The sequence below is a fragment of the Heptranchias perlo genome, chromosome 14 (genome assembly GCF_035084215.1).
Source record: "Heptranchias perlo isolate sHepPer1 chromosome 14, sHepPer1.hap1, whole genome shotgun sequence".
Lineage (NCBI taxonomy): Eukaryota > Metazoa > Chordata > Chondrichthyes > Hexanchiformes > Hexanchidae > Heptranchias > Heptranchias perlo.
Window position 1 is genome coordinate 60,701,448 of NC_090338.1, and position 24,700 is coordinate 60,726,147.

At 43.2% G+C, this 24,700-nt stretch overlaps 1 protein-coding gene across 2 annotated transcripts in view; it reads right to left on the minus strand.

The window, feature by feature from the left end:
* Positions 1-1,441: 1,441 nt before the first annotated feature.
* The window catches only part of LOC137332169 (GDNF family receptor alpha-4-like), a 62,911-nt gene continuing 39,652 nt past the window's right edge, over positions 1,442-24,700 (minus strand). The window contains exons 4-8 of one of the 2 annotated variants that reach the window (XM_067995875.1): positions 23,559-23,904; positions 9,259-9,368; positions 5,492-5,626; positions 4,074-4,231; positions 1,442-3,057 (exon numbers count right to left, since the gene is read on the minus strand). In XM_067995875.1, the coding sequence (XP_067851976.1) occupies positions 2,887-3,057; positions 4,074-4,231; positions 5,492-5,626; positions 9,259-9,368; positions 23,559-23,904 (920 nt within the window). In that variant the 3' untranslated portion in view covers positions 1,442-2,886. Of the gene's footprint in view, positions 3,058-4,073; positions 4,232-5,491; positions 5,627-9,258; positions 9,369-23,558; positions 23,908-24,700 lie in introns of both variants that reach the window. The other variant, XM_067995874.1, reaches the window with a different exon arrangement.

Below are 24,700 nucleotides of genomic sequence, written 5' to 3' on the forward strand. Positions count from 1 at the left end.
GGTGCCTGCAGGATGGGCGGGACGGCGGACTCCCTGAGGACGAAGGCATCGTGGCAGCTGCCGGGGTATCTGGCGCACACGTGTAGGAATCTCTGGCGGTGGTCACAGATGAGCTGGGCGTTCATGGAGTGATACCCCTTCCTGTTGATGAACAGCCCTGGCTCATGCGGAGGTGCCCGTATTGCGATGTGGGTGCAGTCGATTACACCCTGCACCCGTGGGAAGCCGGCCATGGCATGGAATCCAACCGCCCTCTCCATCTGGCTGCGCTCGTCCATGGCGAAGTTGATGTAGTGCGAGGCCCTGCGGAACAACCCATCGGTGACCTGCCTTATGCACCTGTGTGCAGAGGACTGACAGACCCTGGTGATGTCCCCGGTGGCACCCTGGAAGGATCCGGATGCAAAGAAGTTGAGGGCAGTGGTGACTTTGACGGCAACAGGTAAGAAGATGCTGCTTGGTCCATCAGGGAGCAGCTCGTCGTTAAGGAGGCTGCAGATGTCAGCGACTACCTGCCGATTGACTCTGAGCCGACGTATGCACTGCTCCTCGGAGAGGTCCATGAAGCTGAGCATCGCTCTGTACACCCTGTGCGGAGGGTAGTGCCTCCTGCGACGCATCTCTCTCTGCGGTTGCCCTCCCTCCTGCTGTGCAGGTGGGTGTGCCGCAGCACCGTGTTGGGGGGGCCCCACGTCTCCGAGGCGGACGGCGTGGACTGCGAGGCTGCTGGGGCTGGTCATGCTGTTCGTCCTCCGACGATGTCAACGCACCACCCATCTGGCAGGTGTTGGTCTGAGGGGTTGTGCAGGGTAGGTGGGTGTTTCCTCGGACTGGGGCTGCGGTTTCGTGTCGGTCTGTCCTCTGGCTTGGCGGGGGGTGGTGGAGGGCAGGGGTTGCCCTATGTGACGCGGTGGCCTCCTGCGTGGGTGAGGGCTCTCCCCCGTGGAGCGCACCTTGGCACCTGCCACAGGCTGCTGGCTGCAACACGCCTGGTTGAGGAGGGACTGTTTCCCCCAGTGTGGGAAACTCACTGCCTTGAACCGAAAATCCCACACTTCCTCTTTTGACAGCTGCTTCAGCTCATTAACTGACCACAACGAGCAAGGTAAGTACACTCAAGTGGAACCCCGCTGGCTTTAATTGCCTGCGGGATTCCCACCAGCGGGGCTTGCGCGCGCAGCCCCGCACGTCAGCGCGGTACCCGGAAGTGGCCGGGATTTCGTCGCAATCCGGTCACGTGACCGGATATCGGGATTTTCGGGGCCCCCCCGCTGGGAACCCGCCGGAAACACGATCCCAAAATCGAGCCCAATGTGTGGTGTAAATACTTATCAGGAGCATACACTGAAGCAAAGTTGATACCATAGCTGGAGTATATTTGCAGAGGATACCAGATAACTCTCAGTGAATCACAAGACACTAATCCAATCAAGAACTTCAATGTCGTAAACCGAAAGCGTCAATTTCAAGTAGTTTATGAATGGTATTTGAATCCAAACATTAGACTGGTACTTTACAATCATCTAATCTGTTATCACTGATAAAATATATATTATATATGACAGTAAATTTTCTTTTCAAATTGATTTTCTCACCACAGCCATGCAGTCCAGCTGTCTGTTTTTTCATAGTGGTTTTCTATTACCATTTGAAGATGACAGTAGCTGCCACGTGACACAGTACAAAAGACATTTACGACGTAGGACCTGAAGGTCCTATTGGATTACTAGCAGTTGGAACAAGACAAGTAGATTTGCCAGGTTATTTCTTAAACAATACATTACAGGGAATGCCACCATTTCATACATTATAGCGATTACTGCACAGACTCGTATACAGATAATGCGTAGTATAAGGTAGAGGTGCGATGTCAGTGACATCTGCGTAACATTAGTACAGGGTAACTACACAAGGTGAACTTATTGAACCACCTTGATGAGCAGCCGCATTTCATTACATCAACCACGTTACATGGCTGCTGCAGTGAGAATTGGTCAGGCTTTATCAAGTAGTACCCAGTGTGTCATTCATCGCCAAACAAGGCTTGTTGAGTTCAGCACTGGTTCATGCACTACAAGTGTGAAAGCACAGGTAATGCTTTATCTCCACCACCCATTAAATTTTGGGACTATCTTTCATGGGGTAACTAGGGTGCCGCTGACACCTGTGAAAAGCAGCATAGCAACAACTGTGACCACACCTCGCAGCTCCAGACTGTGGAACACAAACCTCAAAAGGAAGAAGTGATGTTCCAAAATGAGGGTTTACCTATTTCAGACTATGCATAGTACCTTAGAACTTTTCTAGCCTCTCATTTAAAGGTTAGTGAACTGTCTCTCCCCTTTAATTCCCTTCTAATAGAAAAGAATTCAATCAAAGTATAACATCTATAGTCCCACACAGAAGATTCGGTCCAATTGAATGACTAAGACCCCGAATGTGTGATTTCCCAGAGGTCTGGATGTAATCATTGGTTGTAACAATGCTATTCTTTCCAGAATTGCATTAAGAAGAGACTTAAATGGAAGAGGTTAATGTTTAATGTTAGTAAACCCATCCATTTAACTGAATTGCTTACACACTCATATTGGCTGTGATGGAAATTAATGTGAAGAGATATTGGCTTGTTATATACTTTAGTGAAACATACACTTGAGAGATACAATGAAGTGGAATAAACTGTACTACATTTCCAGTTAATGTTTTAGCAAGAAGACAAGTCTGCTGGATATTTTAACAAACTATTTCCTCGATTCAAGTTGTGTTTCAGGCATTTTCTTTTTCTTTTTGAAGCAATCATGTTTAGGATGGGGCTCATGGAGAAGGAAAACATCAAACTCTTTCTTCTTTCCTTCTGTCTCTATAGAAAGTCTTGGGTACTTTCTTTCAAATGGCATTTTCTACAATGGTCATGAAAATGTAGAGTGATGTGATGGTGCAGGGTACTATTACAGAGAGACTCTGGGTATCAGTTCCTGAATTCGCATTACAATCGGTAATTTTTTCAGGCAGCGACTTTCCTTGAGAAGCCTTTAGCTTATCTCCACGATCACAGTCCTGCAATGGAATTAGAGAAATAAGGTGATCAAAGTTTTAGATGTCTCATGAATGCTCAGATTGCTGTAGGGTACAATGAGTTAGAACACTGTCATTTCAGCTCTGGGCCATGGATTCACATCTAGCTCTGCCTTCTAGGTCTGTTTTCTCTAATGCCTCTTAAGAGGTTAAAACTGAAGGGAGTACAAAAAGCCTCAATGCAGTTGCAAGCAGTTATCAGCCAGTAACATGCACCTGACGGCAGCCTGATACTTATATTGATAAAACATTGGACCTCTACGCATAAGACTGAGGTCAAAATCTTGGCTTTTGCCTTGGATTCAGACTCAGCTATTCTCAACTGGGAGTCTTGTTGAGTTGCGTTCTTAGGTGCTAGGTGAAATAGCTTGTACTGGTGAGGTACCCTATCACACAGGGAGGCACAACAGGCAGGGGAGTCTGTAGTGAGACATGGCATCAACATGGAGATGTTCAATTCCCAGGTCTTCCTGTTTGCCTAGCTGAAGGACAATGGCAAGGCAAGAGGAAATAAGCATCAATGTAGGGGGCTGCCCTCAATATGGACCCTACTCAACCTGAGAGGGCAGACAGCTGATCCACTCCTTCCACTGCTGCTCAGTAACCAGCCACTAGGAGATGTGTAAGAGTAGGCGGATTTGACTCTCGCCAATTTTCCCTCCCTTGATGCGGGGAAGCACCTGCCTCCACAGATGACATGGTGGAGATCAAAGAACTACCATGTAGTTGTAACAATATAAGAAAATACGGAACAAGTACCACCTATATTGGTCCATTTAACCAATAGTGGCAATCTAAGGGATAAATCACTTATGACCACATAATCCATGCCTTTCAATATTTAAAGCCTTGGAGATGTCTCTTTCCTATCTTCTCTTCACTGAAAACAAACCCAATTCTATCACTGGTTCCCAATATGGATGAATGTCCCATACTTTACTTACAAATAATTTACATTTGTAGCACTGATGACAAAATAGGTCAGAAAGGGCTTTTACCTCATTGGAGTCCAACTTGACTAACACACTGGCATCATTGTTTGCCCCATCCTTGTCTGGGAAGTTGAAGGATAAGCGTTGAGTAGTTGTTAGCGCAGGCTGTTCGTTATCTGACGGATGAAACAGCGAAGAACTGGTGTACGAATGAATAGAATTTCCTGTAAAAGACCAAGTTGTGGTAAACTTCAGACAAAAGGCTGACAGTTCGGAACATCTGAGAATATCAATAGGAAACAAATCTGGCATTTTGTTATTTTGGTAGGGTGAATTTTGTCCTTACTGTTTTCCATAGACTGGCAACAAATTTGGATGTGAGTCTGCCACCAGTCTATGGGAACCAGAATTAACAACACTGACCTTGGTCGCTGGCTCCCCAATCCAAATTTAAAGACCATGATTAAAGTGGCTTAACAAGGTTGAGGTGGCCCAAAGCACATTTCATGTAGGCATCTTAATAGTCATCAAATGGTAGAGGTGTTCACCTCAACCTATGCTAAATTCAGACTCAAATCTCTAAGGTGAAAGAACAGCATACTATTCCACTGTGTCACTAATCTCCCTGAATCTAGTCCCCATATAAATGTTGACTGATGATGTATATGCTTGACTGCTTTATGTAAATGTTTCACCAAACTGGGTGATTTCAGTAACTGATTTAAGCCTGGAGTGTTCCCAGCTGCTTCTCCAGCCCCTTCCTCCCTCCATGAGCTCCAAAACCCAGCAGTCTGCTAACCTAAAGTACTCTGTTCAATGGAGGTATGGCCAACAACTGAGAATGGATCATGCCACAGGGGCAGATGAGATCATCTGCTAGTTGAGGCTGAGATCCAAACATCTGGGTTTCTCGTTGGGCATCCAACACATTTCTGCAACATTATCTAGCCTTCCAGGTAAGGGTCTGATGATCTGCTACTCAGCAATTGGAACCTGTGACTAAGAGTTCAGTTTTACTACTAAAGCCAATTGGATCACATGGTTGGGAGTCAAGTTCTCCATCACAAAAATCATTGGGTATTTTATTGGAGTTAAAGTTCCAAAATAGCATCATCCAAGCCTGTTCTTTTAACTGAAAACTTAATTAAATTAACTGGAACAATGCCCAATATCAGTATAAAATGGCCTAGTATATGTGCATTACACTCCATCAGATACTAAATTGTTAATAACAGAACAATTAATGCAGGCAATTGGTTACAGCGCTAACCCTTAGTGCCTTGAAGTGGTAGGACATGGGTTCCTCATTTCACTAGTGTCTTTGTGGGGAGGTGGTGTGAGGATTCCACGATCTTCTCCACAGGAATAGGGGGGAGGATAAATCAGAGTTAAAATCACTCTGGGCTGCTCTTGCCCAATTCTGAGCAGCATTAGCAAAAGTCTTGAGAGTAGATCACCTTACCTAAAAGTAAGTCCATACTTACTGAGGCAGCTGTTGCTTGTGAAAAGGTTCAGTAGGTTCTCACACTCTTCACGCCGGTTGCCACTGTTGACACATGAGCACCACATGGAAATATCGGAGCTACTGTTACTCACATAGTTTGGTGTTAGAACAGTACCTGTCGGGAAACAAACATTGTCCAGAGTTCTGTAAAGTACTTCTTGTGGATCGTCAAAGTTCTAAGACAGGACATGCAGGAAATGCACAAATCCAATTGATCCCCCAACAAGGTCACGTACAAATCTTCACTTAAGTACGAAACAAAACTCCCAAAATAAATACTATAGACAGCCTGAAGCTTGGATTGGAATTTGTCTTTGGATCGTTTAACCTGCACCAGCTGAAGATGAAGCCAATCCCTAATGGAGCTCATTTAATGTTTAATGTTGCTGCTTCAGAGAAGTTTGTCCTTGTTTTATCTTCCCTCTCCTGAAGGCGTTGACTCTTACAGGGTGTAGTTTCACAAGTAGCAGCAGCCTCCAGTACCGTGCTCAAGTGGACAATAAGTGATGGTGTGGGAGTGGTGGGAAACACAATAAAGACCTAACTTGTCTTAACCATACTTCCACACCTGCATTGTCTCTGGTAGCAAACCCAGAGAAGAATCCCTAGCTGATGTTTTCCCCTGTCCACAATGTGGGTGTGGAGGACAACTACAGCAACCCCAACACCTTGGCTGAAAGTATGCAAACACAGACTAGGGATCAAACCTGGGACCTTCCTGATCTGTAAGGCTCAATGCCCCATCCATACAGTGTACTTATGCACTGAGCCATTCAGAAACCCCTCCTGTTTCTGTTTAACGGCACTAGGCCTTTGCCACACTATTCCCTGGTTGCACCATTTTCCCAGTCTAAATGACAGACCCTTAATTTAGAAAACATTACCATTTAAGTACAGAAAGGTGCATGATGGGGGAGGAACTGGTAGCACGCTGGTCAGTCACCTCTGGGACATGGGTTCAAATGCAGACCAGAATGACGGGATGAAAGTCTGCTGGCTGTTAAGACCCTATTTAAAGCGAGTTTGTACTGTTTCAATCCAGTTTCTAGTGGGAATGGGCCTACAGCACAAAACTGCTCCTAACTTGGTGCTAATTGGCAATGTCGTTCAGACTGGCTGAGGAGGGTTAATGTGCAAAATGGAAACATTTCCACATTGGTGAAGTAGGGGTCCTCCTTTGAAGTTGGGGTTGAAGCACATTATGGGGTAGAGTGGAGGGTGCGATGCTCTGCATCTGGCCACACCACCTAACCTGGTGCTTGATGCTGACATAGGGTGCCTGAAGTGGAAAGTGTTGTATTCCCTGGCACTGACATTCTTCACTTTGATGAGTGCAATAATTTTTAAAAAGGAAAATGAATCCCTACCAGTAGATGTGTACTATGTACGTGTCAAAGATAGATTACAACACCTCAGATCCTTCGACATAAACTGAAGTACCATCTATTTGTTCAGATGGACATTAAAGATCCAATGGTACTATCTGAAGAACACATTCACTAAGATGAGGGAGGCCATTCAGCCCATCTAAATTATTCTTCCATAAAAACCAACAATCCCTCTGTTACATCCTCTAACTGTCTCCTGCATGCCTCTACTACCCCACCTGAAGATCATTCTAGGTATTAATCAAGAATTGAATGAAGAAGTGCTTCCTGACACCATTCCTGATGTTACAACAGTTTGTACCTGTGTACCTTTTTCCTGCAGTTGCTGTTTCACTTGAAATGGTGCTCAGGATTAACTTTTTCTATTAGTGTTAAAGTAAATACTTCCATTTATATAGCATCTTATCACATCTTTGAAAGACCAATGACTATCATTATTTAGGAAAGCATGGCAGTCATTCTGAGCATAGCAATGTGCCACAAACAACAATATAATGTACAACTTGTTTTTTTGGTGGTGTTGGCTGAGAGAGAAATGTTGGTCAAGACAATGGGAAAACTCCCTGCTCTTCTTAAAATAGTGCCATTGGTCTTGGTGCCCAGGTGAATGGGCAGATGGGACCTTAGTTTATCATGTCATCTGAAGAACAACACCTTCAACATTTTAGCACTCCCTCGGTACTTAACTGTAGTATCAGCCTTTAGATTAGGAGCTCAAGATTGAAACAAGGAAAGATAGATTTGGGGAGGTAAGGAGTTTAACAGCTTTGAGTTCCGAAGAAAGAATAAAGTAGAAAGTATATAAAATAAACCTTGTATAGTAACCCTCCCTATGATTTTTTTCCCCTCTTTCCCTGTGTGTGGAAATGAATGGAATCCATGCAGCCCCTTCCGTAAGCCATGCAGGAATTAATTGCAATCTACCAATTTGTGGCATGGAGAACTCGTGGTTATGGTAGAGGATTAGCAACCCAAAGATCATGGAAAGTTGTGAAATTAATTTGATAAATCTGGTAATTTGTGGACTAGCACTCGAAAAGGACCATGGAAGCTGCTGGATTGTTGTAAAACTCAACTGGTTTGTTAATGCCCTTCAGGGAGGGGGATCCACCTGCCACCCATTTTACAGATGTGATTCCAGTCCCACACTATGTAGTTAAATCTTAATGCCCTCAGGGCATCTAGGGATGAACAATAAATACTGCTTTGCCATTCTTGCCCACATCCAAAAAGCTGGCTGGGTTTATTATGGCTGGTTTTGCCCATCATTAAAACAATGTGACAATTAGGTCGAGGTGCAGTAAGCATGACAATAAGTTACAGGGAATTCATGATGGTGTGGTCCACTGCAGCACCAATGCTTGATAATGTGGAGTGAGGGGAACACTGCTCACACTGCTGAGTTCCTGACCTCTGGCATGCTGTTGAAGCACGGCGCTTAATACAGGCCAGGTACCTTCCCTCGAGGGTTTTGGGGAATGGGGAGGAACATCAGTGGGAAAGTCTTCTGCAGCTAACATTGTGTGACCTTGCAGCCAGCTAAAGGGCAGCACTGGTGCAAGCCTGGCTACAGTGTGCCCAGTCGCACTCTCCACTACAGAAGATATACTAAGGGAGAGAAACAGAAGGTTTCTGCACCCTCCAACACAATAGCCGTGTAATACAAATTGTTGAACACTTGAGATACCAATACAGTCTCCTGTACACTAACAACAATTTCACCTCAGCAAAATAATTTGATAGGTCATTTCAGATACAAGTTCATCCTGTTAACAGAAATATAAATTATTAAATAACTTGGTTTTAATTTAATTTGGGCTCAGATAAACTTTGTGAGCGCACACTGAGGGAAGATTTCCTCTGATCACTATGTAGCAATGACACTGTGAACATAGCTTGAAGATTTTGAACAGGTGACTTTGGATCTATGGTTCCCAAAACTCTCCACCACTGTGGTTTTCCTCGCTCATGTCTGGGTCTGTTGTAGACTAATTGATAGAGATTGATTGCTAAGTTAAGTCAACAGCTCCATTATGGTTGTATTATGCGACTACCAGGATGGTAGAAGGCCAACTAGATGGATCTTGATTTTTTTCTCATCTAGCAATCCTATGTTCCTATTTCCTCTGGCTAATTCTAGCAAAATCATTATACATGTGGTTTTAGGACATCTTCATGGTTTCCCTAGAAAAACTGAACACTAAAAATGTTGAATTTACAACGTCGCTAACACTGCAACCAGCGGAAATCTTCCAGAGTATTTGTGCCCACCACATGAGGATGTTCGGCACTGCTTGTTCCTCAGTGTTAAATTCACAGAAACACTCAGTACAGCCTAGTAAAGATCAGGGTATTTTACCAATGAGGCCTGTGTAGGACTGAAGGCAGGCATTATAGTTTTCTCCAAAACAGTAGCTGGCAGTCTTCTTGGACGGTTGGCAGTTAGTCTGAAAGTCTGCCAGTCGGGATCTGCCACAAAAATAAAAGAAAGCGAGACGTCACACTTGGGCACGCCAATAGTCCGATTTCTGGGCATTTTGTACAACAGAAAGAGAATATGCTGTGAAAACGTTCATGTTCAGTCAGTAATCCAGCAAGTAATAGACTTGCTTCACAATCAAAGAGAGTTGCCTGAGGGTTTTTTTCCCAGTTCTCTGACTGGCCGGCAGGTAAGGCTACAAGTAGCAGAGTTATTTACCCATACGTATATGGCAGGGCATGAGGCTTGTGTCAGAATGTGGATGGAGGACAGAAAGGGCTTTAATGGCCAGCATAAGGATATTGGTGTATGTCTGTGTTCATGGATGTGTTTATGTACATAGAGTTACATAGAGTCCACAGCACAGAAACAGGCCATTCGACCCTAATGGTCTATGCCGGCATTTATGCTCCACACAAGCCTCCTCCCGCCCTTCTTCATCTAAGAACATAAGAAATAGGAGCAGGAGTAGGCCATACGGCCCCTTGAGCCTGCTCCACCTTCAATAAGATCATGGTTGACTTCACCTCCACTTTCCCGCCTGATCCCCATATCCCTTGATTCCCATAGAATACAAAAATCTAACGATCTCAGTCTTGAATATACTCAACAACTGAGTATCCACAGCCCTCTGGTAGAGAATTCACCCTCTGAGTGAAGACATTTCTCCTCATCTCAGTCCTAAATGGCCAACCCCTTATCCTGAGACTATGCCCCCTAGTTCTAGACTCTCCAGCCAAGGGAAACAGCCTCTCAGCATCTACCCTGTCAAGCCCTCTCAGAATCTTATATGTTTCAATGAGATCACCTCTCATTCTTCTAAACCCCAGAGAGTATAGGCCCATTCTACTCAACCTCTCCTCATAGGACAACCCTCTCATCCCAGGAATCAATCTAGTGAACCTTTGTTGCACCGTCTCTAAAGCAAGTATATCCTTCCTTAGGTAAGAAGACCAAAACTGTAAACTGTACACCAGGTGTGGTCTCACCAAAGCCCTGTACAATTGTAGCAAGGCTTCCTTACTCTTATACTCCAACCCCCTTGCAATAAAGGCCTATATACAATTTGCCTTTCTAATTGCTTGTTGTACCTGTATGTTAACATTCTGTGTTCCTTGTACGAGGACACCCAAATCTCTCTGAACACCAACATTTAATAGTTTTTCACCCTTTAAGAAATATTCTATTTTTCTATTCTTCCTACCAAAGTGAATAACCTCACATTTGCCCACATTATATTCCATCTGCCACCTACTTGCCCACTGCCTTAACCAGTCTATATCCCTGGGCAGACTCTTTGGGCATAATTTTAGCCTGGAAAATGGGTGGGTTGGGGGCGGGAGGGGCAGTAAAAATTGCAAAAATCTAAAACCCGTCCGTAACCCGCCTCCAACCCGCTCATTTCCAGTTTTCACGGGGGCGGGATGAGGGGCAGGCAACCAGCCCCTTCTAAGGAGGCGGGTCGGGCATTAAAAGCTTTTAAGGTGGCTGCAGTCCTCCATTTTCAAAGCTATTTGATTTTAGCCTCTGGGGGCCGGGATTCCCGGGCCTCCACCTTCACACCACACGAGAGGAGGCGAGAAGGCCCAAAACTGCAGGTAAGTGCCTTTATAGCACAGCTTGTGGGCCCAGAGGAGCAGGAGTGCTTCCCCCAGGCCCAACAAGCTTACCTGCAGCAACCACCTCAATGATCGCCGACCCCCCCCCCACCGATTACTGACCCCCAATCCACCCCTGGATGAACCGTGACCCCCCCCCCCCGGTGACCCCACCAATCCCCCTCCCCCCCCAAGTGACCCCCCCAATCTAACACTTACCTGAATACGTCCTCTTCCTGGCTCTTCTCCCGTTCGACTGAGAGCCAGCCTGTCAATCAGGCTGGCCTATCGGGCGGGAAACCGGCAAAAAATGCCTGATATCCTTACATCAAAATTGTAAGCTCGTCCAGGAAACCCGGATTTCCCGACAGGAATTCCAACCCCCCCCCCCACTTCTCGCCCCCGGGCTAAATTATGCCCTTTGTGTCCTCACAGCTTACTTTCCCACCTACCTTTGTATCATCAGCAAACTTGGATACATTACACTCAGTCCCTTCATCTAAGTCATTAATATAGATTGTAAATAGCTGAGGCCCAAGCACTGATCCTTGCGGCACCCCACTAGTTACAGCCTGCCAACCAGAAAATGATCCGTTTATTCCTTCTCTCCAGTTTCTGTCCGTTAACCAATCCTCCATCCATGCTAATATATTACCCCCAACCCCATGAGCCCTTATCTTGTGTGGCACCTTATCGAATGCCTTATGAAAATCCAAATATACTACATCCACTACCCTGCTAGTTACATCCTCAAAAAACTCTAATGGATCTGTCAAACACGATTTCCCTTTCATAAAACCATATTCTCTTTACCTAAGCATATTATGATTTTATAAGAGCCCCATTACCATGTCCTTAATAATAAATTCCAGCATTTTCCCGACTACTGATGTCAGGCTAACTGGCCTGTAGTTCCCTGTTTTCTCTCTCCCTCCTTTCTTGAATAGCGGGGTAATATTTGCTACCTTCCAATCCACTGGGACCGTTCTAGAATCTAGGGAATTTTGGAAGATCACAACCAATGCATCCACTATCTCTGCAGTCACCTCTTTTAAAACCCTAGGATGTAGGCCATCAGGTCCAGGGGATTTGTTGGCTTTTAGTCCTATTAATTTCTCCAATACTTTTTCTTTACGAATATTAATTACTTTATGTTCCTCACTCTCATTCGACCCTTGGTTCCCCACTATTTATGGTATGTTTTTTGGGTCTTCTACTGTGAAGACAGATACAAAATATTTGTTTAACGTCTCTGCCATTTCCTTATTCCCCATTATAATTTCTCCTGTCTCAGCCTCTAAGGGAAATTACTCTTGCTACTCTCTTCCTTTTTATATACTTGTAGAAGCTCTTACAATCTGTTTTTATATTTCTTGCTCGTTTACTTTCATATTCTATTTTCTCCACTTTTTAATCAATTTTTTGGTCATCCTTTGCTGGTTCCTAAAACTCTCCCAATCCTCAGGCTTAGGACTCTTCTTGGCAACATTGCAAGCCTTTTCTTTTAATCTAACACTATCCTTAACTTCTTTAGTTAGCCACAGATGGATCACTTTTCCCGTGGAGTTTTTATTCCCCAATGGAATGTATATTCATTGAGAATTATGAAGTATTTCTTCTCCTCTAACCCTATGTATGCAATTTAATTTTAGCAAAACAACGAACAACAAATCTTTTGGAATTCTATAAAATGGCAATGCATGGCAATGGTTTGATCCACTGAAATTCATTGAATAGATTGAATAGGAAAGGGTGTAATCCCTGGAAGTCTATACAATGGTAGTGAATGGGAAGGAGTTTGATCCACTGTAATTCCTTACAATGGACGTAAATGAGGGGGGGGGGCTATGATTCTATGGATTTTTATACAATGGAAGTGAACGGGAAGGGGTTTGGTTCGTTAGATTTCCATACAATGGAAGTGAACGGAAAGGGGTTTGGTTCATTTGATTTCCATATATTGGAAGTGAACGGGAAGGGGTTTGGTTCATTAGATTTCCATACAATGGAAGTGAACGGGAAGTGGTTTGGTTCATTGGATTTCCATATATTGGAAGTGAGCGGGAAGGGGTTTGGTTCATTAGATTTCCATATATTGGAAGTGAACGGGAAGGGGTTTGGTTCATTGGATTTCCATATATTGGAAGTGAGCGGGAGGGGTTTGGTTCATTTGATTTCCATATATTGTAAGTGAGCGGGAAGGGGTTTGGTTCATTTGATTTCCATAGATTGGAAGTGAGCGGGAAGGGGTTTGGTTCATTTGATTTCCATATATTGGAAGTGAGCGGGAGGGGTTTGGTTCATTGGATTTCCATATATTGGAAGTGAGCGGGAGGGGTTTGGTTCATTTGATTTCCATATATTGGAAGTGAGCGGGAAGGGGTTTGGTTCATTTGATTTCCATATATTGGAAGTGAGCGGGAAGGGGTTCGGTTCATTTGATTTCCATATATTGGAAGTGAGCGGGAAGAGGTTTGGTTCATTTGATTTCCATATATTGGAAGTGAGCGGGAAGGGGTTTGGTTCATTTGATTTCCATATATTGGAAGTGAACGGGAAGGGGTTTGGTTCATTTGATTTCCATATATTGGAAGTGAACTGGAAGGGGTTTGGTTCATTTGATTTCCATATATTGGAAGTGAGCGGGAAGGGGTTTGGTTCATTTGATTTCCATATATTGGAAGTGAGCGGGAAGGGGTTTGGTTCATTAGATTTCCATATATTGGAAGTGAGCGGGAAGAGGTTTGGTTCATTAGATTTCCATCCAATGGAAGTGAACGGGAAGGGGTTTGGTTCATTGGATTTCCATATATTGGAAGTGAGCGGGAAGGGGTTTGGTTCATTTGATTTCCATATATTGGAAGTGAGCGGGAAGGGGTTTGGTTCATTAGATTTCCATATATTGGAAGTGAGCGGGAAGAGGTTTGGTTCATTTGATTTCCATACAATGGAAGTGAACGGGAAGGGGTTTGGTTCATTTGATTTCCATATATTGGAAGTGAGCGGGAAGGGGTTTGGTTCATTAGATTTCCATCCAATGGAAGTGAACGGGAAGGGGTTTGGTTCATTTGATTTCCATATATTGGAAGTGAGCGAGAAGGGGTTCGGTTCATTTGATTTCCATATATTGGAAGTGAGCGGGAAGAGGTTTGGTTCATTTGATTTCCCTATATTGGAAGTGAACGGGAAGGGGTTTGGTTCATTTGATTTCCATCCAATGGAAGTGAACGGGAAGGGGTTTGGTTCATTGGATTTCCATATATTGGAAGTGAACGGGAAGGGGTTTGGTTCATTTGATTTCCCTATATTGGAAGTGAACGGGAAGGGGTTTGGTTCATTAGATTTCCATATATTGAAAGTGAACGGGAGGAGGTTTGGTTCATTTGATTTCCCTATATTGGAAGTGAACGGGAAGGGGTTTGGTTCATTGGATTTCCATATATTGGAAGTGAACGGGAAGGGGTTTGGTTCATAAGATTTCCATATATTGGAAGTGAGCGGGAAGGGGTTTGGTTCATTTGATTTCCATATATTGGAAGTGAACGGGAAGGGGTTTGGTTCATTAGATTTCCATATATTGGAAGTGAGCGGGAAGGGGTTTGGTTCATTGGATTTCCATATATTGGAAGTGAACGGGAAGGGGTTTTGGTTCATTTGATTTCCATATATTGGAAGTGAACGGGAAGGGGTTTGGTTCATTAGATTTCCATATATTGGAAGTGAGCGGGAAGGGGTTTGGTTCATTAGATTTCCATATATTGGAAGTGAGCGGGAAGAGGTTTGGTTCATTTGATTTCCATACAATGGAAGTGAACGGGAAGGGGTTTGGTTCATTTGATTTCCATATATTGGAAGTGAGCGGGAAGGGGTTTGGTTCATTAGATTTCCATCCAATGGAAGTGAACGGGAAGGGGTTTGGTTCATTGGATTTCCATATATTGGAAGTGAACGGGAAGGGGTTTGGTTCATTTGATTTCCCTATATTGGAAGTGAACGGGAAGGGGTTTGGTTCATTAGATTTCCATATATTGAAAGTGAACGGGAGGAGGTTTGGTTCATTTGATTTCCCTATATTGGAAGTGAACGGGAAGGGGTTTGGTTCATTGGATTTCCATATATTGGAAGTGAACGGGAAGGGGTTTGGTTCATTTGATTTCCCTATATTGGAAGTGAACGGGAAGGGGTTTGGTTCATTAGATTTCCATATATTGAAAGTGAACGGGAGGAGGTTTGGTTCATTTGATTTCCCTATATTGGAAGTGAACGGGAAGGGGTTTGGTTCATTGGATTTCCATATATTGGAAGTGAACGGGAAGGGGTTTGGTTCATTAGATTTCCATATATTGGAAGTGAGCAGGAAGGGGTTTGGTTCATTTGATTTCCATATATTGGAAGTGAACGGGAAGGGGTTTGGTTCATTAGATTTCCATATATTGGAAGTGAGCGGGAAGGGGTTTGGTTCATTGGATTTCCATATATTGGAAGTGAACGGGAAGGGGTTTTGGTTCATTTGATTTCCATATATTGGAAGTGAACGGGAAGGGGTTTGGTTCATTAGATTTCCATATATTGGAAGTGAACGGGAAGGGGTTTGGTTCATTTGATTTCCATATATTGGAAGTGAGCGAGAAGGGGTTCGGTTCATTTGATTTCCATATATTGGAAGTGAGCGGGAAGAGGTTTGGTTCATTTGATTTCCCTATATTGGAAGTGAACGGGAAGGGGTTTGGTTCATTTGATTTCCATCCAATGGAAGTGAACGGGAAGGGGTTTGGTTCATTGGATTTCCATATATTGGAAGTGAACGGGAAGGGGTTTGGTTCATTTGATTTCCCTATATTGGAAGTGAACGGGAAGGGGTTTGGTTCATTAGATTTCCATATATTGAAAGTGAACGGGAGGAGGTTTGGTTCATTTGATTTCCCTATATTGGAAGTGAACGGGAAGGGGTTTGGTTCATTGGATTTCCATATATTGGAAGTGAACGGGAAGGGGTTTGGTTCATTAGATTTCCATATATTGGAAGTGAGCAGGAAGGGGTTTGGTTCATTTGATTTCCATATATTGGAAGTGAACGGGAAGGGGTTTGGTTCATTAGATTTCCATATATTGGAAGTGAGCGGGAAGGGGTTTGGTTCATTGGATTTCCATATATTGGAAGTGAACGGGAAGGGGTTTTGGTTCATTTGATTTCCATATATTGGAAGTGAACGGGAAGGGGTTTGGTTCATTAGATTTCCATATATTGGAAGTGAACGGGAAGGGGTTTGGTTCATTGGATTTCCATATATTGGAAGTGAACGGGAAGAGGTTTGGTTCATTAGATTTCCATATATTGGAATGATACGAGAAGGGGTTTGGTTCATTAGATTTCCATATATTGGAAGTGAACGGGAAGGGGTTCGGTTCATTTGATTTCCATACCATGGAAGTGAGCGGGAGGGGGTTTGGTTCATTAGATTTCCATATATTGGAAGTGAACGGGAAGGGGTTTGGATCATTAGATTTCCATATATTGGAAGTGAACGGGAAGGGGTTCGGTTCATTGGATTTCCATATATTGGAAGTGAACGGGAAGAGGTTTGGTTCATTAGATTTCCATATATTGGAAGTGAGCGGGAAGGGGTTTGGTTCATTAGATTTCCATATATTGGAAGTGAACGGGAAGGGGTTCGGTTCATTGGATTTCCATATATTGGAAGTGAGCGGGAAGAGGTTTTGTTTCATTAGATTTCCATCCAATGGAAGTGAACGGGAAGGGGTTTGGTTTATTAGATTTCCATCCAATGGAAGTGAACGGGAAGGGGTTTGGTTCATTAGATTTCCATCCAATGGAAGTGAACGGGAAGGGGTTTGGTTCATTTGATTTCCATATATTGGAAGTGAACGGGAAGGGGTTTGGTTCATTTGATTTCCCTATATTGGAAGTGAACGGGAGGGGTTTGGTTCATTAGATTTCCATATATTGGAAGTGAACGGGAAGGGGTTTGGTTCATTAGATTTCCATATATTGGAAGTGAACGGGAAGGGGTTTGGTTCATTAGATTTCCATATATTGGAAGTGAACGGGAAGGGGTTTGGTTCATTAGATATCCATATATTGGAAGTGAGCGGGAGGGGTTTGGTTCATTAGATTTCCATATATTGGAAGTGAACGGGAAGGGGTTTGGTTCATTAGATTTCCATATATTGGAAGTGAACGGGAAGGGGTTTGGTTCATTTGATTTCCATATATTGGAAGTGAACGGGAAGGGGTTTGGTTTATTGCATTTCCATATATTGGAAGTGAGCGGGAAGGGGTTTGGTTCATTTGATTTCCATATATTGGAAGTGAGCGGGAAGGGGTTCGGTTCATTTGATTTCCATATATTGGAAGTGAACGGGAAGAGGTTTGGTTCATTAGATTTCCATCCAATGGAAGTGAACGGGAAGGGGTTTGGTTCATTTGATTTCCATATATTGGAAGTGAGCGGGAAGGGGTTCGGTTCATTTGATTTCCATATATTGGAAGTGAGCGGGAAGAAGTTTGGTTCATTTGATTTCCATATATTGGAAGTGAGCGGGAAGGGGTTTGGTTCATTTGATTTCCATATATTGGAAGTGAGCGGGAAGAGGTTTGGTTCATTAGATTTCCATCCAATGGAAGTGAACGGGAAGGGGTTTGGTTCATTGGATTTCCATATATTGGAAGTGAACGGGAAGGGGTTTGGTTCATTGGATTTCCATATATTGGAAGTGAACGGGAAGGGGTTTGGTTCATTTGATTTCCCTATATTGGAAGTGAACGGGAAGGGGTTTGGTTCATTAGATTTCCATATATTGAAAGTGAACGGCAGGAGGTTTGGTTCATTTGATTTCCCTATATTGGAAGTGAACGGGAAGGGGTTTGGTTCATTTGATTTCCATATATTGGAAGTGAACGGGAAGGGGTTTGGTTCATTTGATTTCCATACAATGGAAGTGAGCGGGAGGGGGTTTGGTTCATTAGATTTCCATATATTGGAAGTGAGCGGGAAGGGGTTTGGTTCATTAGATTTCCATCCAATGGAAGTGAACGGGAAGGGGTTTGGTTCATTGGATTTCCATACAATGGAAGTGAGCGGGAGGGGGTTTGGTTCATTAGATTTCCATATATTGGAAGTGAGCGGGAAGAGGTTTGGTTCATTAGATTTCCATCCAATGGAAGAGAACGGGAAGGGGTTAGGTTCATTGAATTTCCATATATTGGAAGTGAACGGGAAGGGGTTTGGTTCATTTGATTTCCATACAATGGAAGTGAGCGGGAAGGGGTTTGGTTCATTAGATTTCCATATATTGGAAGTGAGCGGGAGGGGGTTTGGTTCATTAGATTTCCATATATTGGAAGTGAGCGGGAGGAGGTTTGGTTCATTAGATTTCCATATATTGGAAGTGAACGGGAAGGGGTTTGGTTCATTGGTTTTCCATATATTGGAAGTGAGCGGGAGGGGTTTGGTTCATTAGATTTCCATATATTGGAAGTGAACGGGAAGGGGTTTGGTTCATTTGATTTCCATATATTGGAAGTGAACGGGAAGGGGTTTGGTTCATTCGATTTCCATATATTGGAAGTGAACGGGAAGGGGTTTGGTTCATTAGATTTCCATATATTGGAAGTGAACGGGAAGGGGTTTGGTTCATTTGATTTCCATATATTGGAAGTAAACGGGAAGGGGTTTGGTTCATTTGATTTCCATATATTGGAAGTGAACGGGAAGGGGTTTGGTTCATTTGATTTCCATATATTGGAAGTGAACGGGAAGGGGTTTGGTTCATTAGATTTCCATATATTGGAAGTGAACGGGAAGGGGTTTGGTTCATTTGATTTCCATATATTGGAAGTGAACGGGAAGGGGTTTGGTTCATTTGATTTCCATATATTGGAAGTGAACGGGAAGGGGTTTGGTTCATTAGATTTCCATATATTGGAAGTGAACGGGAAGGGGTTTGGTTCATTTGATTTCCATATATTGGAAGTGAACGGGAAGGGGTTTGGTTCATTTGATTTCCATATATTGGAAGTGAACGGGAAGGGGTTTGGTTCATTCGATTTCCATATATTGGAAGTGAACGGGAAGGGGTTTGGTTCATTTGATTTCCATATATTGGAAGTGAACGGGAAGGGGTTTGGTTCATTCGATTTCCATATATTGGAAGTGAGCGGGAGGGGTTTGGTTCATTACATTTCCGTATATTGGAAGTGAACGGGAAGGGGTTTGGTTCATTGGATTTCCATATATTGGAAGTGAACGGGAAGGGGTTTGGTTCATTGGATTTCCATATATTGGAAGTGAACGGGAAGGGGTTTGGTTCATTTGATTTCCCTATATTGAAAGTGAACGGGAAGTGGTTTGGTTCATTAGATTTCCATATATTGAAAGTGAACGGCAGGAGGTTTGGTTAATTTGATTTCCCTATATTGGAAGTGAACGGGAAGGGGTTTGGTTCATTTGATTTCCATATATTGGAAGTGAACGGGAAGGGGTTTGGTTCATTTGATTTCCATACAATGGAAGTGAGCGGGAGGGGGTTTGGTTCATTAGATTTCCATATATTGGAAGTGAGCGGGAAGGGGTTTGGTTCATTAGATTTCCATCCAATGGAAGTGAACGGGAAGGGGTTTGGTTCATTGGATTTCCATACAATGGAAGTGAGCGGGAGGGGGTTTGGTTCATTAGATTTCAATATATTGGAAGTGAGCGGGAAGAGGTTTGGTTCATTAGATTTCCATCCAATGGAAGAGAACGGGAAGGGGTTAGGTTCATTGAATTTCCATATATTGGAAGTGAACGGGAAGGGGTTTGGTTCATTTGATTTCCATACAATGGAAGTGAGCGGGAAGGGGTTTGGTTCATTAGATTTCCATATGTTGGAAGTGAGCGGGAGGGGGTTTGGTTCATTAGATTTCCATATATTGGAAGTGAGCGGGAGGAGGTTTGGTTCATTAGATTTCCATATATTGGAAGTGAACGGGAAGGGGTTTGGTTCATTGGTTTTCCATATATTGGAAGTGAGCGGGAGGGGTTTGGTTCATTTGATTTCCATATATTGGAAGTGAACGGGAAGGGGTTTGGTTCATTTGATTTCCATATATTGGAAGTGAACGGGAAGGGGTTTGGTTCATTAGATTTCCATATATTGGAAGTGAACGGGAAGGGGTTTGGTTCATTAGATTTCCATATATTGGAAGTGAACGGGAAGGGGTTTGGTTCATTTGATTTCCATATATTGGAAGTAAACGGATAGGGGTTTGGTTCATTTGATTTCCATATATTGGAAGTGAACGGGAAGGGGTTTGGTTCATTAGATTTCCATATATTGGAAGTGAACGGGAAGGGGTTTGGTTCATTTGATTTCCATATATTGGAAGTGAACGGGAAGGGGTTTGGTTCATTTGATTTCCATATATTGGAAGTGAACGGGAAGGGATTTGGTTCATTAGATTTCCATATATTGGAAGTGAACGGGAAGGGGTTTGGTTCATTTGATTTCCATATATTGGAAGTGAACGGGAAGGGGTTTGGTTCATTTGATTTCCATATATTGGAAGTGAACGGGAAGGGGTTTGGTTCATTCGATTTCCATATATTGGAAGTGAACGGGAAGGGGTTTGGTTCATTTGATTTCCATATATTGGAAGTGAACGGGAAGGGGTTTGGTTCATTCGATTTCCATATATTGGAAGTGAGCGGGAGGGGTTTGGTTCATTACATTTCCGTATATTGGAAGTGAACGGGAAGGGGTTTGGTTCATTACATTTCCGTATATTGGAAGTGAACGGGAAGGGGTTTGGTTCATTGGATTTCCATATATTGGAAGTGAACGGGAAGGGGTTTGGTTCATTTGATTTCCATATATTGGAAGTGAACGGGAAGGGGTTTGGTTCATTAGATTTCCATATATTGGAAGTGAACGGGAAGGGGTTTGGTTCATTTGATTTCCATATATTGGAAGTGAACGGGAAGGGGTTTGGTTCATTAGATTTCCATATATTGGAAGTGAACGGGAAGGGGTTTGGTTCATTTGATTTCCATATATTGGAAGTGAACGGGAAGGGGTTTGGTTCATTTGATTTCCATATATTGGAAGTGAACGGGAAGGGGTTTGGTTCATTAGATTTCCATATATTGGAAGTGAACGGGAAGGGGTTTGGTTCATTTGATTTCCATATATTGGAAGTGAACGGGAAGGGGTTTGGTTCATTCGATTTCCATATATTGGAAGTGAGCGGGAGGGGTTTGGTTCATTACATTTCCGTATATTGGAAGTGAACGGGAAGGGGTTTGGTTCATTACATTTCCGTATATTGGAAGTGAACGGGAAGGGGTTTGGTTCATTGGATTTCCATATATTGGAAGTGAACGGGAAGGGGTTTGGTTCATTACATTTCCGTATATTGGAAGTGAACGGGAAGGGGTTTGGTTCATTGGATTTCCATATATTGGAAGTGAGCGGGAAGGGGTTTGGTTCATTGGATTTCCATATATTGGAAGTGAACAGGAAGGGGTTTGGTTCATTACATTTCCGTATATTGGAAGTGAACGGGAAGGGGTTTGGTTCATTGGATTTCCATATATTGGAAGTGAGCGGGAAGGGGTTTGGTTCATTGGATTTCCATATATTGGAAGTGAGCTGGAAGGGGTTTGGTTCATTAGAATTCCCTATATTGGAAGTGAACGGGTAGTGGTTTGGTTCATTGGATTTCCATATATTGGAAGTGAACGGGAAGGGGTTTGGTTTATTTGATTTCCATATATTGGAAGTGAACGGGAATGAGTTTGATTCATTGGATTTCCATATATTGGAAGTGAACGGGAAGGGGTTTGGTTCATTGGATTTCCATATATTGGAAGTGAGCGGGAAGGGGTTTGCTTCATTGGATTTCCCTATATTGGAAGTGAACGGGAAAGGGTTTGGTTCATTGGATTTCCATATATTGGAAGTGAACGGGAAGGGGTTTGGTTTATTTGATTTCCATATATTGGAAGTGAACGGGAAGAGTTTGGTTCATTGGATTTCCATATATTGGAAGTGAGCGGGAAGGGATTTGGTTCATTGGATTTCCATATATTGGAAGTGGACGGGAAGGGGTTTGGTTCATTTGATTTCCCTATATTGGAAGTGAACGGGAAGGGGTTTGGTTCATTGGATTTCCCTATATTGGAAGTGAACGGGAAGGGGTTTGGTTCATTTGATTTCCATATATTGGAAGTGAACGGGAAGGGGTTTGGTTTATTTGATTTCCATATATTGGAAGTGAACGGGAAGGGGTTTGGTTCATTTGATTTCCATATATTGGAAGTGAACGGGAAGGGGTTTGGTTCATTCGATTTCCATATATTGGAAGTGAGCGGGAGGGGTTTGGTTCATTACATTTCCGTATATTGGAAGTGAACGGGAAGGGGTTTGGTTCATTACATTTCCGTATATTGGAAGTGAACGGGAAGTGGTTTGGTTCATTGGATTTCCATATATTGGAAGTGAACGGGAAGGGGTTTGGTTCATTACATTTCCGTATATTGGAAGTGAACGGGAAGGGGTTTGGTTCATTGGATTTCCATATATTGGAAGTGAGCGGGAAGGGGTTTGGTTCATTGGATTTCCATATATTGGAAGTGAGAGGGAAGGGGTTTGGTTCATTGGATTTCCATATATTGGAAGTGAGCTGGAAGGGGTTTGGTTCATTCGAATTCCCTATATTGGAAGTGAACGGGTCGGGGTTTGGTTCATTGGATTTCCATATATTGGAAGTGAACGGGAAGGGGTTTGGTTTATTTGATTTCCATATATTGGAAGTGAACTGGAATGAGTTTGATTCATTGGATTTCCATATATTGGAAGTGAACGGGAAGGGGTTTGGTTCATTGGATTTCCATATATTGGAAGTGAACGGGAAGGGGTTTGGTTCATTGGATTTCCATATATTGGAAGTGAACGGGAAAGGGTTTGGTTTATTTGATTTCCATATATTGGAAGTGAACGGGAAGGGGTTTGGTTCATTGGATTTCCATATATTGGAAGTGAGCGGGAAGGGATTTGGTTCATTGGATTTCCATATATTGGAAGTGGACGGGAAGGGGTTTGGTTCATTTGATTTCCCTATATTGGAAGTGAACGGGAAGGGGTTTGGTTCATTGGATTTCCCTATATTGGAAGTGAGCGGGAAGGGATTTGGTTCATTAGATTTCCATATATTGGAAGTGGACGGGAAGGGGTTTGGTTCATTTGATTTCCCTATATTGGAAGTGAACGGGAAGGGGTTTGGTTCATTACATTTCCATATATTGGAAGTGAGCGGGAAGGGGTTTGCTTCATTGGATTTCCCTATATTGGAAGTGAACGGGAAGGGGTTTGGTTCATTTGATTTCCATATATTGGAAGTGAACGGGAAGGGGTTTGGTTCATTAGATTTCCATATATTGGAAGTGAGCGGGAAGGGGTTTGAATCTAAACTCTGTACAGAATAGGTCATATGATCATCTTCTATCAACTGTAATTCCTTTCATTTCTTCCTTTCAAAGTTCCTGGAACCTCTGACATAGCTCGATTGGTCAGCATTCTTACTTGCAAATGACATCTGCCTTGCACATCTCCTGCAGGCTCAAGCAATTTTGTTTCTCTGGTTCCTCAAAGGAACAAGCAGGAACAATGGTCTGGCGTCTACGTTCGGCACATGCCCTGTCTTCGCATGGACAAAAAAGGACAGGGAATTTGTATTCCTCTGGCACGTGGTCGAAAAAGCGGCGAAGGCTTTTGTGACACTTCTGTCTGTTGCAGCCAGACTTGGAGGCAGGCTTGACGCAGTGCTTGGCATACTCGTTGCGGAACTGTTTACAAGTCTCGTCCACATTGCATGCTTTAGCAGCATCTAAGCAGTGGTTAACATTGGCAGGTAGTTGAACTTTGGGTCCTTCTGGGAAACAACAGGAGAACAAACAGAAATACAATTGAAATTCATCCGGCAGGTGGAGTCAATGGTACGCAACAGCAAATCAACTAAAGCAGCCTGTAGGTGTAAGTGCTAAAACACGTTGTGAATTCAAAATGACTGCAGTTCAGCCACTTTGGGTTTAGTCAGCCATATCATTACTTGGTTCTTTTCATAGCCCACAAGATGATACACATTGGATTCTCCCCCCTCCCAATTTTTTGATTCTTATTTTTGTGCAGTTTTTCATGGTAAATTATCCCTGGTTCCACTGGTCTTTGCAACTCTGCTACTACTGGTGAAGATGTGGGGAAGCAGCCAGTTGCTAACGCCAGATATTTCCCAAACATGACCATTATCATTTTCTTTCACAATTGCAAAGAGATGCCACTATTTCCCCATGGCACCTCCCTGTTTGGCATGGCCTTCAATCAGAAACTGAGTGCCATTATGCCCAGAAATCCCACTCCTTATTAACAGATCATATATATCCTTCAAACCCTTTTCTCTCCTAAAAACTTTTTATTTGTCTCTTGAACCCATTTACACTATTGGCCTCGATGGCCTTCTATACTGGCTTACCAGCATCTCTAATCAAGCAGTTTAGATGGGTGCACATCGAATAATAAATACTTGAGAGTGAGTCGCGGGCTACAATCTATTCAAATGGTTAGATGGGATATATATCAATTACTGAATCCCCGGGAATGAGTTGCAAGCTGGAGTCTAATCAAGGGTTGACAATACATAATAAATCAATAGTGTAAGGCACAATAAC